The following is a 17122-nucleotide window of genomic DNA, read 5'->3' as shown; positions in this document are numbered from 1 at the left end:
TAGTCTAATGGTTTTAAATACCATACAGACAGTGGAATACTGTTCAGCACTAAAAGGAAATGAGCTATCAGGCAACAAAAAAAACATGGAGGAACCTTAAATGCACATTACTAAGTAAAAGAAGCCAATCTGAAAAGACTACATACTATGTGATTACAACTATGCTAAAGGCTCCCAGGTTTCTATCTCTAGTCCAGATCTCTCTCTTGAACTTTATAGATTCCTATACCCAGCTGTTGTACCCAACATTGAATATCTTATAAACATCTTAATATCTCATAAACATCATATAAACATTTTATATCCATCTTAACATGCACCAAACTGTACTTGTAATCTTGTTGACACATGTGTTCTTCCTTTTGCCTTTAAAATCTCAGTAAACAGCAGTTTTTCCTTCCACATGCATAGGCCAAAAGCCTTGGGTCGTCCTTGATTTCTTTTACTGCACATCTAGTCCGTTACAAAGACCTATTGATTGTACCTTCGAAGTTTGTATAGAATCTGACCATTTTTAATGTTTCCGTTGCCACCACACAGGTCCAATCATTTCACTTAGATTAATACAGCCTCCTAACTGATCTTATCTTTTCCGCCCTATGGTTTGTTCTGAGCAGCAGCCAGAGTGATCCTTTTAAAATGAAAATTACATAATGTCAGTTCTCATCTCAGAACCTTCCAGTGCCATCTAGGTATAAAAATATAGCAATAGGCAGTAGGGAAACATGGACTGATGGACAGTTATGATTGAGACAATTCAGTCTTAAGGTGCTGTCTGGATTGCTGTTTGCCTAGATATGCCTATGGCTTGTTTCCTCATCTGATCCTGCAGATTTTTCCTCAATTTTACCTTCTCAGGCCAAACCTCATTACTCTGTATGTATTAACAGGCCCTCTCACTGACCTGCCTCTATCCAGTCTCTGAACTTTTTGTCCTTCACTGTCTGCCCCTCTTACCCCTTAATAGTTCTGTCACCATTGCACATATCTATTGTTAGTTTGTTTCCCATCATTAGACTGTACACTTCATGAGGGCTGAGATTTTCATCTGTTTTGTTTATTATTACATCCCCATTATCTGGAACACATAGTATGTATTCATTAAGTATTTGTGGAATATATGACCAAACAAATAAATGTCACCTGGCAGATAGTAGGCAACTCAGTAGATTTGCTGAATGAAGTTGGTGTATTAGTTACTTTAAGAAAGCAGGAATTCTTTTTCTTTTTTAAGAGACTATTTTTAGAGGTGTTTTAGGTTTACAAACAAAATTGAGAGGGAGGTACAGAGATTTCCCATGTATTCCCTGCCCCCACATATGCATAGCCTCCCCCATTATCAACATCACTCACCAGAATGGTACATTTCTTACCAAGAGTGAACTTACACTGACATACCATAATCACTCAAAGTCTAGTTTACCTTAGGGTTCATTCTTGGTGTTGTCCATTTCATGGGTTTGGAAAAATATATAATATACCGGGTTTTTTAACTGTGCTCTGCCTGTTCATACCCCATCCCACCAGCAACCACTGATCTTTCTATTGTCTTTATAGTTTTGCCTTTTCCAGAATGTCATATAGTTGGAATCACATAGTATGTAGCTCCAGATTGTCTTCTTTTACTTAGTTATGTGCATTTAAGGTTCCTCTGTGTGTTTTTTGTGGCTTGATAGATCACTTCTTTTTAGTGCTGAACAGTATTCCATTGTCTGTATGTACCACAGTTTATTTCTCCATTTACCTACTGAAGGACGTCTTGGTTGCTTCCAAGTTTTGGCAGTTATGAATAATGCTGGTATAAACATCTGTGTGCAGGTTTTTGTGTAGACTTAAGTTTTTAACTACTTTGGGTAAATACCAAGGAGCGCAATTGATGGATCATACAGTATGAATTTTGTAAGAAACTGCCAACTGTCTTCTGAAATGGCTGTACCAATTTGCATTCATACCAGCATTGTATTAGCATACCTAATGCTCTCTAACCTCACCAGCATTTGGTGTTGTCAGTGTTCCAGATTTTGGCCATTCTGATAGGTAGGTAGTTGTATCTCATTGTTTTAATTTGCATTTCCCTGATGACATATGATGTGGGGGCATCTTTTCATATGCTTCTTTGCCATCTCCTGTATAAAGAAGTGTATCTTCTTTGGTGAGAAGTCTTTTTTTTTTTTTTTAATTGGGTTTTGTATTCTTGTTATTGAGTTTTAGTTCTTTCTTTCTTTTGGCTGTGCCTTGCCGCTTGCGGAATCTTAGTTCCCCAACCAGGGATCGAACCCCGGCCCCTGCAGTGAAAGTGCCAAGTCCTAACCTCTGGACCGCCAGGGAGTTCCCTGGTTGAGAAGTATTTTAAGGTCTTTGGCCCAGTTTTCAATTGGGTTGTTTTTGTTTTTTTTTTTTGAATTCTTGAATTTTATTTATTTTTTTATACAGCAGGTTCTTACTAGTCATCCATTTTATACATATTAGTGTATATATGTCAATCCCAATCTCTCAATTCATCCCACTCCCCCCACCACCCACCGCTTTACCCCCTTGGTGTCCATATGTTTATTCTCTACATCTGTGTCTCAAGGGTTGTTTCTTATTATTGAGTTTTAAGAGTCCTTTGCTTTTTTGTGTAACAGTCCTTTATCAGGTGTGTCTTTTGCAAGTATTTTCTTCCAGTCTGTGGCTTGTCTTCTAATTCTCTTGATATCAGATTTTGCAGAGCAGAAGATTTTAATTTTAATGAAGTCCAGCTTATCAGTTACTTGTTTTATGGATTGTGTTTTTGGAGGTGTATCTAAAAAGGCATCACCATTCCCAAGGTCATCTAGGTTTTCTCCTGTGTTATATTCTAGGAGTTTTATAGTTTGTGTTTTACATTTAGGTCTATGATCCATTTTGAATTAATTTTTGTGAAGGGTGTAAGATCTCTGCCTAGATCCATTTTTCTGCAGGTGGGTGTCCATTTGTTCCAATTCCGTTTGTTGAAGAGACTATCATTGCTCCATTATATTGACTTTGCTTTTTGGTCAAAGATCAGTTAGCTAGGGCTTCCCTGGTGGCTTAGTGGTTGAGAGTCTGCCTGCCGATGCGGGGGACACGGGTTCGTGCCCTGGTCCGGGAAGATCCCACATGCCGCAGAGTGGCTGGGCCCGTGAGCCATGGCCACTGAGCCTGCGCATCCGGAGCCTGTGCCCCGCAGCGGGAGAGGCCACAACAGTGAGAGGCCCGCGTACAGAAAAAAAAAAAAAAAAAAGATCAGTTGGCTATACTTATGGGGGTCTATTTCTGGGACCTCTATTCTGTTCCATTGATCTCTTTGTCTGTTCTTTCATCAGTACCACACTGTCTTGACTACTATTCCTTTATAATAAGTCTTGAAGTCAGGTAGTATCAGTCCTCCAACTTTGTGCTTCTCCTTCAGTATTGTGTTGGCTGTTCTAGGTCTTTTACCTCCCCCCATAAAGATGAGAAGCAGTTTGTTAATATCCATAAACAACTTGCTGGGATTTTGATTGGGATTGCATTGAATCTGTACATCAAATTGGGAGGAACTGACATCTCGACAATATTGAGTGTTCAATCCATGAAAATGGGATATCTCTGTATTTATTTAGTTCTTCTTTGATTTAGTGCCTCAGAGTTCTGTAGTTTTTCTCATATAGATGTTTTTTAAAAAATTAATTAATTAATTAAAATTTTTTTGGCTGCTTTGGGTCTTTGTTGCTGTGTGCAGGCTTTCTCTAGTTGCAGCGAGCAAGCACTACTCTTTGTTGTGGTGCGTGGGCTGCTCGTTGCAGTGGCTTCTCTTGTTGCAGAGCACAGGCTCTAGGCGCATGGGCTTCAGTGGTTGCAGAGCGCAGGCTCAGTAGTTGTGGCACGTGGGCCCTAGAGTGCTCGGGCTTCAGTAGTTGTGGCGTGTGGGCTCAGTAGTTGCGGTGCTCAGGCTCTAGGGTGCGTGGGCTTCAGTAGTTGTGGTGCATGGACTCAGTAGTTGTGGCTCACGGGCTCTGGAGCACAGGCTGAGTAGTTGCGGTGCATGGGCTTAGTTGCTCTGCGGCATGTGAGATCTTCCCGGACCAGGGCTCGAACCTGTGCCCCTGCATTGGCAGGTGGATTCTTAACCACTGTACCACCAGGGAAGTCCCCCTCACATAAATGTTATACCCAAATATTTCACTTTTTTGGGTGCTAATGTAAATGGTATTGTGTTTTAATTTCAGAATGCAGTTGGTGTATAGAAAAGCAATTGACTTTTGTTTATTAACCTTGTATCCTGCGACCTAATAATCACTTATTAGTTCCAGGAGATTGTTTTTGTTAATGCTTTCAGATTTTCTACATTACATAGACAATCATGTCATATGTGAACAAAGATAGTTTTATGTCTGCCTTCCCAATCTGCTAACCTTTTTTCCCTTCTCTTGCCTTACTGTATTAGCAAGGACTTCTAATACAGTGTTGAAAGGGAGTGGTGAGAGGGAACATCCTTGCCTTGTACCTGAACTCAGAAAGTTTATAGAGTTTCTCACCAATAAGTATGATGTTAGGTGTAGGTTTTTTGTAGACAGTCATTATCAAGTTGAAAAAGTACCCTCTGTTCCTAGTTACTAAGAGTTTTTATCATGAGTGTTAGATTTTGTCACATGCTTTTTCTGCATTTCTTGATAAGATCATGTGATTTTTCTTTTTCAGCCTGTTGATGATAGCTTACACTATATGATTTTCAAATGCTGAACCAGCCTTACATACCTGGGATAGATCCTACTTGGTTGTTGTGTATAGTTCTTTTAGTAGTTTTTTAGGTGCTTGATTAGCTAATATTTAGTTGAGGATTTTTGCATCTATATATTTTTTCTTTTTATTGGAGTATAGTTGCTTTACAATGTTGTGTTAGTTTCTGATGTACAATGAAGTGAATCAGCTATATGTATACATATATTCCTTCACTTTGGACCTCCCTCCCACCTCTCCACCCCCATCCCCCCATTTAGGTCATCACAGAGCACTGAGCTATACAGCAGGTTCCCACTAGTTATCTATTTTATACATGGTAGTGTATATATGTCAATCCTAATCTCCCAATTCCCTCCCTGTGTCCACACCACAAGTCTGTTCTCTATATCTGCATCTCTATTCCTGCCCTGCAATAGGTTCATCTGTACCATTTCTCTAGATTCCACATATATGTGTTAATATACAATATTTGTTTTTCTCTTTCTAACTTAATTCACTCTGCATGACAGACTCTAGGTCCATCCACATCTCTACAAATGACCCAATTTCGTTCCTTTTTATGGCTGAGTAATATTCCATTGTATATATGTAGCACATCTTCTTTATGCATTCATCTGTTGTTGGACATTTAGGTTGCTTCCATGTCCTGGCTATTGTAAAGAGTGCTGCAGTGAACATTTGGGTACATGTGTGTTTTTGTTTTTTTTTTTTTTTTTAGTTTTAGTTTTTTAAGGAACCTCCATGCTGTTCTCCATAGTGGCTGTATTTACATTCCCAACAACAGTACAAGAGGGTTCCCTCTTCTCCACACCATCTCCAGCATTTATTTATTTATTTATTTATTTTTTTGCGGTACGCAGACCTCTCACTGTTGTGGCCTCTCCCCTTGTGGAGCACAGGCTCCGGATTCACAGGCTCAGCAGCCATGGCTCATGGGCCTAGCCGCTCCGCGGCGTGTGGGATCTTCTCAGACCGGGGCACGAACCTGTGTCCCCTGCATCGGCAGGTGGACTCTCAACCACTGCGCCACCAGGGAAGCCCTTGCTGGAAGATTTTCAATCACAGTTTCAATTTCATTGCTTGTGATTGGTGTGTTCATATTTTCTCTTTCTTCCTGGTTCAGTCGTGGAAGGTTATACCTATCTAAGAATTTGTCCATTTCTTCCAAGTTGTCTCTTTTATTGGCATGGAGTTGCTTGTAGTAGTCTCTTAGGATACTTTGTATTTCTGTGGTGTCTGTTGTAACTTCTCCTTTTTCATTTCTAACTTTATTGATTTGAGTCCTCTCCCTCTTTTTTTCTGCGGTATGTGGGCCTCTCACTGTTGTGGCCTCTCCCGTTGCGGAGCACAGGCTCCGGACATGCAGGCTCAGCGGCTGTGGCTCATCGGTCTAGCCGCTCTGCGACATGTGGGATCTTCCCGGACCGGGGCATGAAGCCATGTCCCCTGCATCGGCAGGCGGACTCAACCACTGCACCACCAGGGAAGCCCCTCCCTCTTTTTCTTGATGAGTCTGGCTAATGGTTTACAAATTTTATTTGTCTTCTCAAAGAACCAGCTTTTAGTTTCATTGATGTTTGCTATTGTTTTCTTTGTTTCTGTCTCATTTATTTCTGCACTGATCTTTATGATTTCTTTCCTTCTGCTAACTTTGGGTTTTGTTTGTTCTTCTTTATTTCCTTTAGGTATAAGGTTAGATTGTTTATTTGAGATTTTTCTTGTTTCTTGAGGTAGGCTTGTATAGCTATAAACTTCCCTCTTAGAACTGCTTTTGCTGCATCCCATAGGTTTTGGATTGTCATGTTTTCATTGCCATTTGTCTCTAGGTATTTTTTGATTTCCTCTTTGATTTCTTCAGTAATCTCTTGGTTGTTTAGTAATGTATTGTTTAGCCTTCATGTATTTGTGTTTTTTACGTTTTTTTCCCTGTAATTCATTTCTAGTCTCATAGCAATGTAGTTAGAAAAGATGCTTGATATGATTTCAATTTTCTTAAATTTACTGAGGCTTGATTTGTGACCCAAGATGTGATCTATCCTGGAGAACATTCCGTGCACACTTGAGAAGAAAGTGTAGTCTGCCGTTTTTGGATGGAATGTCCTATAAATATCAATTAAATCTATCTGGTCTATTGTGTCATTTAAAGCTTCTGTTTCCTTATTTATTTTCATTTTGGATGATCTGTCCATTGGTGTAAGTGAGGTGTTAAAGTCCCCCACTATTATTGTGTTACTGTTGATTTTCTGTTATATAGCTGTTAGCAGTTGCCTTATGTGTTGAGGTGTTCCTATGTTGGGTGCATATATATTTATAATTGTTATATCTTCTTCTTGGATTGATCCCTTGATCATTATGTAGTGTCCTTCCTTGTCTCTTGTAACATTCTTTATTTTAAAGTCTATTTTATCTGATATGTGTATTGCTACTCCAGCATTCTTTTGATTTCCATTTGCATGAAATATCTTTTTCCATCCGCTCACTTTCAGTCTGTATGTGTCCCTAGGTCTGAAGTGGGTCTCTTGTAGACAGCATATATACAGGTCTTGTGTTTGTATCCATTCAGCAAGCCTGTTTTCATTGGAGCATTTAATCCATTCACATTTAACGTAATTATCGATATGTATATTCCTATGACCATTTTCTTAATTGCTTTGGATTTGTTTCTGTAGGTCCTTTTCTCCTCTTGTGTTTCCCACTTAGAGAAGTTCCTTTAGCATTTGTTGTAGAGCTGGTTTGGTGGTGCTGAATTCTCTTAGCTTTTGCTTGTCTGTAAAGCTTTTGATTTCTCCATCGAATCTGAATGAGATCCTTGCCGGGTAGAGTAATCTTGGTTGTAGGTTCTTCCCTTTCATCACTTTAAGTATATCATGCCACTCCCTTCTGTCTTGTAGCGTTTCTGCTGAGAAATCAGCTGTTAACCTTATGGGAGTTCCCTTGTATGTTATTTGTCGTTTTTCCCTTGCTGCTTTCAATAATTTTTCTTTGTCTTTAATTTTTGCCAATTTGATTACTATGTTTCTTGGCATGTTTCTCCTTGGGTTTATCCTGTATGGAACTCTCTGCGCTTCCTGGACTTGGGTGGCTATTTCCTTTCCCATGTTACGGAAGTTTTCAACTATAATCTCTTCAAATATTTTCCGGGTCCTTCTCTCTCTCTTTTCTTTCTGGGACCCCTATAATGTGAATGTTGTTGCATTTAATGTTGTCCCAGAGGTCTCTTAGGCTGTCTTCATTTCTTTTCATTCTTTTTTCTTTATTCTGTTCCGCAGCAGTGAATTCCACCATTCTGTCTTCCAGGTCACTTATCTGTTCTTCTGCCTGAGTTATTCTGCTATTGATTCCTTCTAGTGTATTTTTCATTGCAGTTATTGTATTGTTCATCTCTGTTTGTTTGTTCTTTAATTTTTCTAAGTCTTTGTTAAACATTTCTTGCATCTTCTCGATCTTTGCCTCCATTCTTTTTCCAGGGTCCTGGATCATCTTCACTATCATTATTCTGAATTCTTTTTCTCAAAGGTTGCCTATCTCCACTTCATTTAGTTGTTTTTCTGGGTTTTTATCTTGTTCCTTCATCTGGTACGTAGCCCTCTGCCTTTTCATCTTGTCTATCTTTCTGTGAATGTGGTTTTTGTTCCACAGGCTGCAAGATTGTAGTTCTTACTTCTGCTCAAAAGCAGCTATTTTTAAAAATAGTTAATTTGAGGCACAGCATTGTTATACATATCTAAAAATCTGGTTAATGTCTGTCTGACTTAACAGAAGTCAGCTGGATTCTCATACCTGCTTCTGCATTCTCTCTGTTCTATAGGTTCTTTTGTTTCTAGTGCATGAGGCCAGTTTAGCTTCACAGAGATATCTAGTTGGAAAAGAGAGAAGTATTTTAATAGCTCCTTACAGACTGTCTTTCATATTAAACAAAACTGCACAAGCGGTAGTTTCTTAAGAAGAATCTAAGAAGATCAAAGCTTTTGTTGATTTCAGAGGTGATCATCAAAGACACTAAAAAGTTTACATAGTTTGAAGTAATGCACAAGACATTTGTATTAGACTTGGGAGGTATTTATTTTAAGGGAGGAATAAGCATGGGATGATGTCATTAAACCCATTGGAAAATGCAGGAGCCTTCTCATGTGTTTCTGAGGTTCAGAGGTGTTATTTCAATTATATGTAATAAAGGGATCTGGTGAACTACATGACTCCTCTGTTACCTGCTAGGAAGTTAACCAACCTGTATGTTCATGGCTGAGGAGAAAGAGAAGTAGCAGACCATCATTTTCAGAGGAGAGAATTCTAAGGAAGGAAAAAGAATGTGATAGTAGTAGCAGTACCTATTGCCCACTGGGGTAGCAAGAAATGCAGGGTCCTCATTTTATACACACACACGCAAACACACATGAGACTCAGGTTTTGAGGAAGATAAATTACTCTCTGTAAAAAGAGATGCTAACATCTATAGACTATTATAAGTAGTAGTTAAAGAGGGGCATTTGACTAACTTATAATCTAATATCCTAATTTAGATCAGAAACTTCATCTCATATGTAAGTGATGGGAACTCCATTAATACAGTGTTGTGTTCTTTTGGTCAGACTGTAGGTATACTGTTAGAGCCATGTAGTGACCATGGTGATGGTGAAGATGACTGTCTTGAGAGGTAAGCATTTTCTCTTGTTGTTGCTAATTAATTATTCATTTTGAGAATTGGAGTTCTTTACAGATTCTGGGGTGAATGTTTTAGATGAAGCTATCCATTATAACATACATTTTAGATGATCTAAAATACCAAATGTTTTGTTTTGATGGTAAGTATAAAGCATATTAAATGTCCGTAAATATTGAAAGTAGATGCAGGTTCAGACAGACATTAGTTATAACTTGGAAAACGTTCAGAAGGAAGAACACAGCCTTCTTGGAGACACTTAAAACTTTCAGCTGATTTGTAGAACAATTTGGGAGTTTATTGATATTTTGAATACATTTCAGTGAGTTAATTCATAGTCTTGGAACTATGGATAGCTAACTGAAAGTTTGTAACATAGTTGCATCAACAAATATGTAGGGATGTTTTTGTTCCCCTTCTAACTACTCCTCCATGTGTCCCAGTACAGTCCTATGCAGTTGGTGCTTGTTTATGTCCTTGGCCAGCAGTAATGGAAGGGGGATCCCTGAGGCAATGAGTATTTCAGCCATATGTAGTCCCCATAGTTACTCGATAGATAAAGTCCCTTTAAGCAGAAGCTTTCTAGAATGTTTTAAAGTAGGTTTTGGGTGTCGTTACTCTTTTTATGATTCTTTAAGACATTGCTAAGAAGTGTGTTATAATTTTCTTCAGAATGATGATTTGATATTCTAAAAACACATTAGTAATGAAGTTGGAGACTAGATTGTAAATACTGAGAAGTCCCATACAGCATTACTAATTTGGTGATAGCCTGTTGGCAGGGGTAAACTTGCATTAATGCCATTGTCTCTCTTAATTGTGGGTAGGAAACCTGTTCTCTGAGGGCACGTAAATTCTTTGGAGCCATGTCTCTGGAGCGTCCCCATACTCTGAAGGTCCACAGATTTCCTGCTTACAGCAGTTCCTTGTGCTTCCTTTCAGGAGGCAGGAATGATCTTCTTCCAGCCCAGGGAATATTGGAGCTATGGGCTGAAGATAAAAGATTAACAGCATTAACAGGCATCCCCAGAATGATGACATCTGGATTTGGTAGAACAATAAGGATCCATTTAGTGAGGACTCAATCTTTTTCAAGAAAGCTCTTTCCCCTTCAACTTATGTATAGGTTAGCAAACTTGTTTTTAGACCCAAAGATTTTCTTGGTTAAGTGGATTACATTTTGCATGTTTAACACTCAGTGTTTCTCAAATTTAGGTGATTAGGTCTTTTAGTCTGTTAGGGTAGAATTTAGCTCATCCCCCCATTTGCTCCCACTCTAAGCAAAAGAGGGCTTTTGCTTCCCAGGGAATTTAGTTTGTTTCTCATGCTCAGCAAGAATCCATATTTAGATCAAGACCTGTCTTCTTGCAATTCTTTTATGCACACTCTTTTATGGCAGGGTAGGAGCAGCACCAGTGAGTATCTTTGTAAATTGCCACAGTGTCTTTGGGGAGGAGAACTTTCCCGCAGTCGGCATATTGATAACCTACTGTGATACTAGATACTGTGTTGACTGGTCAAATAGGTAGAGATCATTTGTGACAGCTTGCTTTAACACTTGTTCTAGATGGGAGTTAGTTTTTATGGGGGAATAAGAAGTGAATTGAGATTTTATAAATTTCCTTTTTACATGTTACCATTATGTTTTTAGGAAGGAGAGGTTTAGAAGTAGTAACCTTGTTTTGATTGTAATAGAATACCATCAGATTTAAAATATAGGTACATAGGGCTTCCCTGGTGGCGCAGTGGTTGAGAGTCTGCCTGCCGAGGCAGGGGACACGGGTTCATGCCCCGGTCCGGGAAGATCCCACATGCCGCGGAGCGGCTAGGCCCGTGAGCCATGGCCGCTAGGCCTGCATGTCCGGAGCCTGTGTTCCGCAATGGGAGAGGCCACAACAGTGAGAGGCCCGCGTACCGCAAAAAAAAAAAAAAAAAAAAAAAAAAAAAAGGTACATAGCTATACCTTAAAAAAAAAAAAAAAAAAAAAATATATATATATAGGTACATAGCTATACCTTTAAGAAATCTTTAAAAAGGAAAAAAATGTCCCAGAGTGGGAGAGAATAAAGTTATTTGGTTAAAACTAGTATTTATTTTTATAAAATCTTTTCCATTATACATTCAGTTCTTTGGGCTTTTATTTATTGTGGATTATATTTTTCCTTTTAAAGTGTTTTTCTTTTGGGGGAGTGGCTGTGTAAAGGGGTGTTAAATGTTACTTAATTTTTCTACACCTGAACTGATTCTGTGGATCTTTTCAGTAGTGTGTGATTTTCAGATAATAAGGCTCCAAAGAATGGGCATATGTCCAGTTGTTGTTTTATGCTCTCACCCTGTAAATCCTAACTGTATGAGGAAGAGAGGAATCTAGGTAAGAAATATGCAATGATAGGAACCAATTTATTCTTAAAAGACTAATAACTTCACTTGATTTTTAGGAAAGAATGTTTGTCATTTGACAGTGATAAGTTGTCACACTTCATTCTGGTAAGAATTATTTTTCTCTTATGGTTCTTAAAAGTTCGACTAGGTTTAATCTACCAGTTATTGTATCTGACCTTTAACTCTTGGGTTTAATAGGTTGAAATGTAAATACTCTTACCAAATGTTTTACAGTTAAGCAGCAACTTGATTTGCCACTTTAGTTTTTTTGTTTGTTTTTGTGTTATTTGCCACTTTTGGTTACAAGAAACTTAGTTATGAAAACAGTTTTCTCAATTTGGGATCCAAACTTTGTGTTCCAGTAAGATGTATTATAAAACTGCACATTTGTATTTGAAAATAGTTTGAATGGTGGGAGTGGGACAGTTAACTGTAGGCACAGTAAACTAATGAAGACTACACAAGGATATATGCTGGTTGTCTTTAAGCTGGGTGTGAAAATCTTCTTTGTTGTGAAATGTATTCTTTATTTTAAAATACAGGATTCTAGTAGGAAGATATGTGATTTGAATGCCAACACTGAATCAGAAGTGCCAGGAGGTCAAAGTGTTGGTGTTCAAGGGGAGGCAGCATGTGTCCAAATTCCACATTTAGATCTGAAGAATGTTTCTGACGGTGATAAATGGGAAGGTAATTTTACCCACACACATTATTTTCCTGATAATGTTATTTGTAACTGAAATTACCCAAGGCAGTAAATGAGATTACTGCCCTTTTCTTAGCAACCTTATTCATTTTTATTTGATTCATGTAAGAGTGAGTGACTATTTTTACTCAAATGCACTTATGAAATTATGGGGCAACTATCTCATTTGAACTAGAAGTTCTTATTTTATCCGTTAGCTCTGAAGATGGATGTTAAAACTGATGAAAAAAATAAAATCAAGGATAGGATTTTGTTAATTGTTAAACCAGGTGCTGTCTCCCAGTTTTTGAAAGTCTGGTATGTTAGGGCTTGGGGATCTTACCACTTTAAACAGAGGGCTTATATATAGCTACCTTTTCTTTATAATCATCAGGAATACATTTAAAAAGAAATTATCTTCAAGGTTATTTGTAAGCACATATTGTACTGTATCCCTGTATCTCGGTATTAGGTTATGAAGGTATGGGAGCAGGGTCCTAACAAATTTTACAAAGGAGAGAAATTTTAGTTTTAATTTAAAAAGGCAAGCCACATGGGTATATGTATTTGTCAAAACTCAGCAGATATATACTTAAGACTTGCGTTTCATTGTATGTAAGTTTTTTTTTAATCAAAAGAAGCAAAGAGTATAAATAAATACTGAACTTCAGTGAATGATTTGCATGCAGAAGTGTTTATGGGGAAGTATACAGGTATCTACAGTTTACTGTGAAATCCATGAAGAAAATAATAAATAATGGAATGGGAATGTTATAAAGCAAGTATAGTAAAATGTTAATGGTAGAATCTAGGTGATTGGTATATAGATGTCCACTTTAAAATTCTCTCAACTTTGCTGTGTGTTTGTAAACTTTCAAATAAAATGTTGCGGTTGGGAGTGGAAGTAAGAAGCAAATTTGGATCCAGGAGGCCTCTGGATCATACACCTTCCTATGTAAAGAGACAAGGAGACCACTCAGAAATCTTAAAGTTGTATATTTGTTCACTTGGATGAAGATCCCTTGGTAATCTCACCTTTGGCAAGTTAGCCAGTGACATACAGTAGCAATAACAAGACGAATTGCAATGCCAATACCACGGACTCCTTTTGCCACCTCAAGTCTATGTACCTGATCACAGTAGGAGCATTTTTATTTGTTTATTTTTAAGGTATAGCCAATTTTCTAAAAGCCCCAAACAAATCATTGTGCCAATCTTTATTGCTGTCTTTCCTCCTCCCCCTCCTACCCCTTTTTTGGTCTAGGTGTTTGGCATGCCTAATGGCATATTATGTGTCTTAACTTAGACTAAATCAGGAAGTTGTCTTCCATTTACTTTGTTCTGGGTTATTCAGGATGTTTGGAATTTATGAAGATGCTCCCCAGAGTTAGGGATATGTTAGCATTCTGGTGGCAGTGAAGATCAGATGTCCATTTTAGTTATTTATCCTGGCATGGTCACTGAAAAGGAGTGGTGGTCAATAGAGCATCCCTTGAGCTGTAGTAGGAAGAGTCTGTAAAAGATAAAGCTGGGATTCTGACAGAGGATTTAATCCTGCTTCTTTTTGGAGGATGCAGATAAATAGCCCTTTACAATCTTTGTCCTAAGGGTTCTGATCTTAAGTTTTAAGCATAGAAGACCATTTGTTTTCCATTGTCTGAGGAGATAGGACATTCTCTGTCCAGCTTCAGCTTTCTGGAGGCTTCCCCAAAGAGACCCTGATGGTAGGCTCTCTTTTGTTGCTTTGTCAGAATCCATCCTTTACAACTTGTGGTGGTAGGGAAAGTAGGTCACTATGTACTCCTGATCCCTGATTTTCAGTGTCTGAACTGCCCTGTTAGCCACCTGGCTGTGAGAAGTCCTCGTAGACCTCCTTCTGGCTCTTCCAGGAGTAAGGGTCGGGTCAGTGACTTTCAGAGAGCCAAGAGCAGTAGACATCTGAGTAAACTTCTCAGTCATGAACTCTGCATGTGCTTGGGAGAGTAGCTATTAGCAGACCATGTTGTTCTTTCCAACTGTGCCCCATAATACAGAGACTGATTTTCTACAACTGGGAGTCAAGATATTCTAAATAATAGTCTTCCTTAAGAGATCAAATTACTTTAGACCCTACATACCTTGGAATCAGAGACATACCCCATTTGAAATGACTCTTAATAGAGAAGTAGGGTGACTTCAAATGGAGGACCACCTCACTCTTCCTAAGTATGTGGGTTTTGTTTTTTTGTATTGTTCAAATGGTAGTCAGCAGAATGCAGTTAGCAAGCAGGTAGCACATGTCTGCCACCAGTATGCATTTGTAGCAGCCATCCAAAGATCTTGGTTTTTAATGGAAGGAGACAACATCTTTACTTCAGATTCTTTCCTGCTGACTCTTGAATGAAATACAGTAGGATCTTTTCAAAGAGCAAACTAAAGGAAATATTTTTCTGTCAAATCATTTATACTGAAAAGTTTCAACAGTACCTGATTAAGTTTCCATTTCTTCAGTTTTATGTTTGAGTTTTAATAGAACAGCACTACTTTGATTTTTTTTTTTTTTTTTTTTTTTTTTTTTTTTTTGCCTTGCTTGCTGAAACAGAAATGTATGTTTGTGTTTGTTTTTAAAGTTTGGTTAGTAGTAATTTCTTTGAATAAAGTTTTTGAGCAGAATGCCTAACTGGTTTTAGGGAAATGTTTTTGGTATCTTTGGCTTTGTGTTAGTTATGTGTATGGTTTGTTCTGACTGTGCTGTGTGTTCACTTTAGTATTTTTTGCCATTTTTTCCATTTTATTAGCGTCATGCCCTATCACTTTTCCCCTCATTGATTTCAAAACAATGCATCTGCAGAGAGATGGGGAGGGTAAGTATGGTTCGCCATAGTTTAGCTTTTTGCCTTTTTATGGTTCACTTTGTTTGCCTTTTTATTAGCCCTTCTCCTGCTGTCCCCATATATTAGGAAAACTATTCTGGGTTAAAGATGATACCCAGAAAATATTGTTTTTGTTAGTTCCTTCTTTTCTTAAAACAGGAGATTTCTCATAAAATGTTTATTACCAGTTACTTATTTTCTGGGAAGCAGGTACAAGGGTTGTTTTGAAAATCACTTTATTGCTGGGTTTATTATGGGATTGCACGCTTAGTACTCAATTTTTAGTTATCAGATTGATCTGGGCTTTAAAAACTAAATTAATTATGTTATTACCCTGAAAAAAAGTAATGCTTTAAATTGCTAATGCATAAAGTTAAACTAAATTAGTAGCAATGCGTAGGTATTGTGTGAAGAAAAAGAAAACATCATTCTTGATTTCTGACACTGTCAAGCCATTTTTGCATCCAGAAATACTTAACTAATTTTTGCTATTAAAAGCCACAGTATCAAAGTTTTACGCTGTAGTTATAAAGTTAACGTGTAGATGGAAAAGTCCCAATCCCCACCCTGAATCCAGTGATACTTGAAGATAATTTTGTATTTGGAGTATATTTGTGGATTGTGTGTTTATCTATATGTGTTCTGTATGTAATCAAACCTTATTTGTGCAAAGACATCAAATATCTTAACATGGCTTCATTTGAGAACATACAGGATAACTCCAATAAAATAGATGTGCTTAAGAGGGAGTAGTGCTTTTAAATTTTGTCTTGGTCATACTTTGGGGTGTTTAATTATTAAAATATGTATTATACACAGGAATCCTGTAGCAGAAAATAACCACCACAGTTTAATGTTAGAGGCCAGGTACTGTCAGGTGAGTTAGCTGCTTTTGTTTGGGAAGGTTAGAATTCTTTTGGAGTCCAAGAACTCCATTGGGTAAGTGTTCTGAATAGCATGAGGAATAGCTTCCAGTTCTTAACACAGTACTTTTACAGTGAGGGATGATTTATTCACCTGGCAGCATTTGGCTAAGTTAAATTCCTAACTGATGACTGTTAAGTGTTTACTGTTTCTAAAAGAAGACTTTTCCCTACTTGAAAAATAACATTTTAATTTTAAAGAGCTTGACAGTGTCCCTTCTTACTTTGTGACTGGGTTCAGAAATTTAAAGTGTAACTCCTTATGTGAAATTAGAACTCTGAGCTGAAAAATGAAGCTCAGACAATTTTAAACTATAGTAGGCTTTATGAAGACCCTAGTAACCCATAATTATTATATGAACCACTACATAATGATAAAGGTTTAAAGAACATATAGCTGATATTGCGTGACTTTTTTTCCATGTGGAACCAAGAGACCCATGGTACTATTCTTTGTGTTTGTTTTGCAGAGCCATTTCCTGCTTTTAAGTCTTGGCAGGAAGACTCTGAGTCTGGAGAAGCTCAACTCTCTCCACAAGCTGGAAGAATGAATCATCATCCTCTGGAAGAGGACTGTCCTCCAGTATTATCACACCGGAGTTTAGATTTTGGGCAAAGCCAGCGTTTCCTACATGATCCAGAAACATTGGATTCCTCATCGAAAGCACTTTCTTTTGCTAGGTATATGACTTTTATGTTCTTATGGGAGGTGAATCCTATCACATACCCAGGTCCTTTGAGAGATTTTAATCCTCCAGACCTGCAGTTGAGAGCTTTCTCCCCTATTTCATGAAGCATGCTTTTGTAATTTTTTATTTTGGCTGCCCCTAAATTCTGAGTTCACTGAGGTATTTTGGGGGTTTGCTGTCCAATAAGACATCTTTCCATGGTGTTT

The 17122-nt window shown here is 37.9% G+C and overlaps 1 protein-coding gene across 6 annotated transcripts in view; it reads left to right on the top strand.

The window, feature by feature from the left end:
• FAM13B (family with sequence similarity 13 member B) overlaps window positions 1–17122 on the top strand; it is an 83495-nt gene that overhangs the window by 51760 nt on the left and 14613 nt on the right. For all 6 annotated transcript variants that reach the window (XM_024752271.1, XM_024752269.1, XM_024752270.1 and 3 more), the window contains 4 exons: window positions 9315–9379; window positions 11824–11872; window positions 12310–12457; window positions 16698–16908. In XM_024752271.1, coding sequence (XP_024608039.1) covers window positions 9315–9379; window positions 11824–11872; window positions 12310–12457; window positions 16698–16908 — 473 coding nt within the window. The remainder of the gene's footprint in view (window positions 1–9314; window positions 9380–11823; window positions 11873–12309; window positions 12458–16697; window positions 16909–17122) is intronic.

The sequence above is a fragment of the Neophocaena asiaeorientalis genome, unplaced genomic scaffold, assembly GCF_003031525.2.
Source record: "Neophocaena asiaeorientalis asiaeorientalis breed wild unplaced genomic scaffold, Neophocaena_asiaeorientalis_V1.1 scaffold204, whole genome shotgun sequence".
Lineage (NCBI taxonomy): Eukaryota > Metazoa > Chordata > Mammalia > Artiodactyla > Phocoenidae > Neophocaena > Neophocaena asiaeorientalis.
The sequence above is the reverse complement of the archived record's forward strand: the minus strand, read 5'-3'. Positions and strand labels throughout refer to the sequence as shown.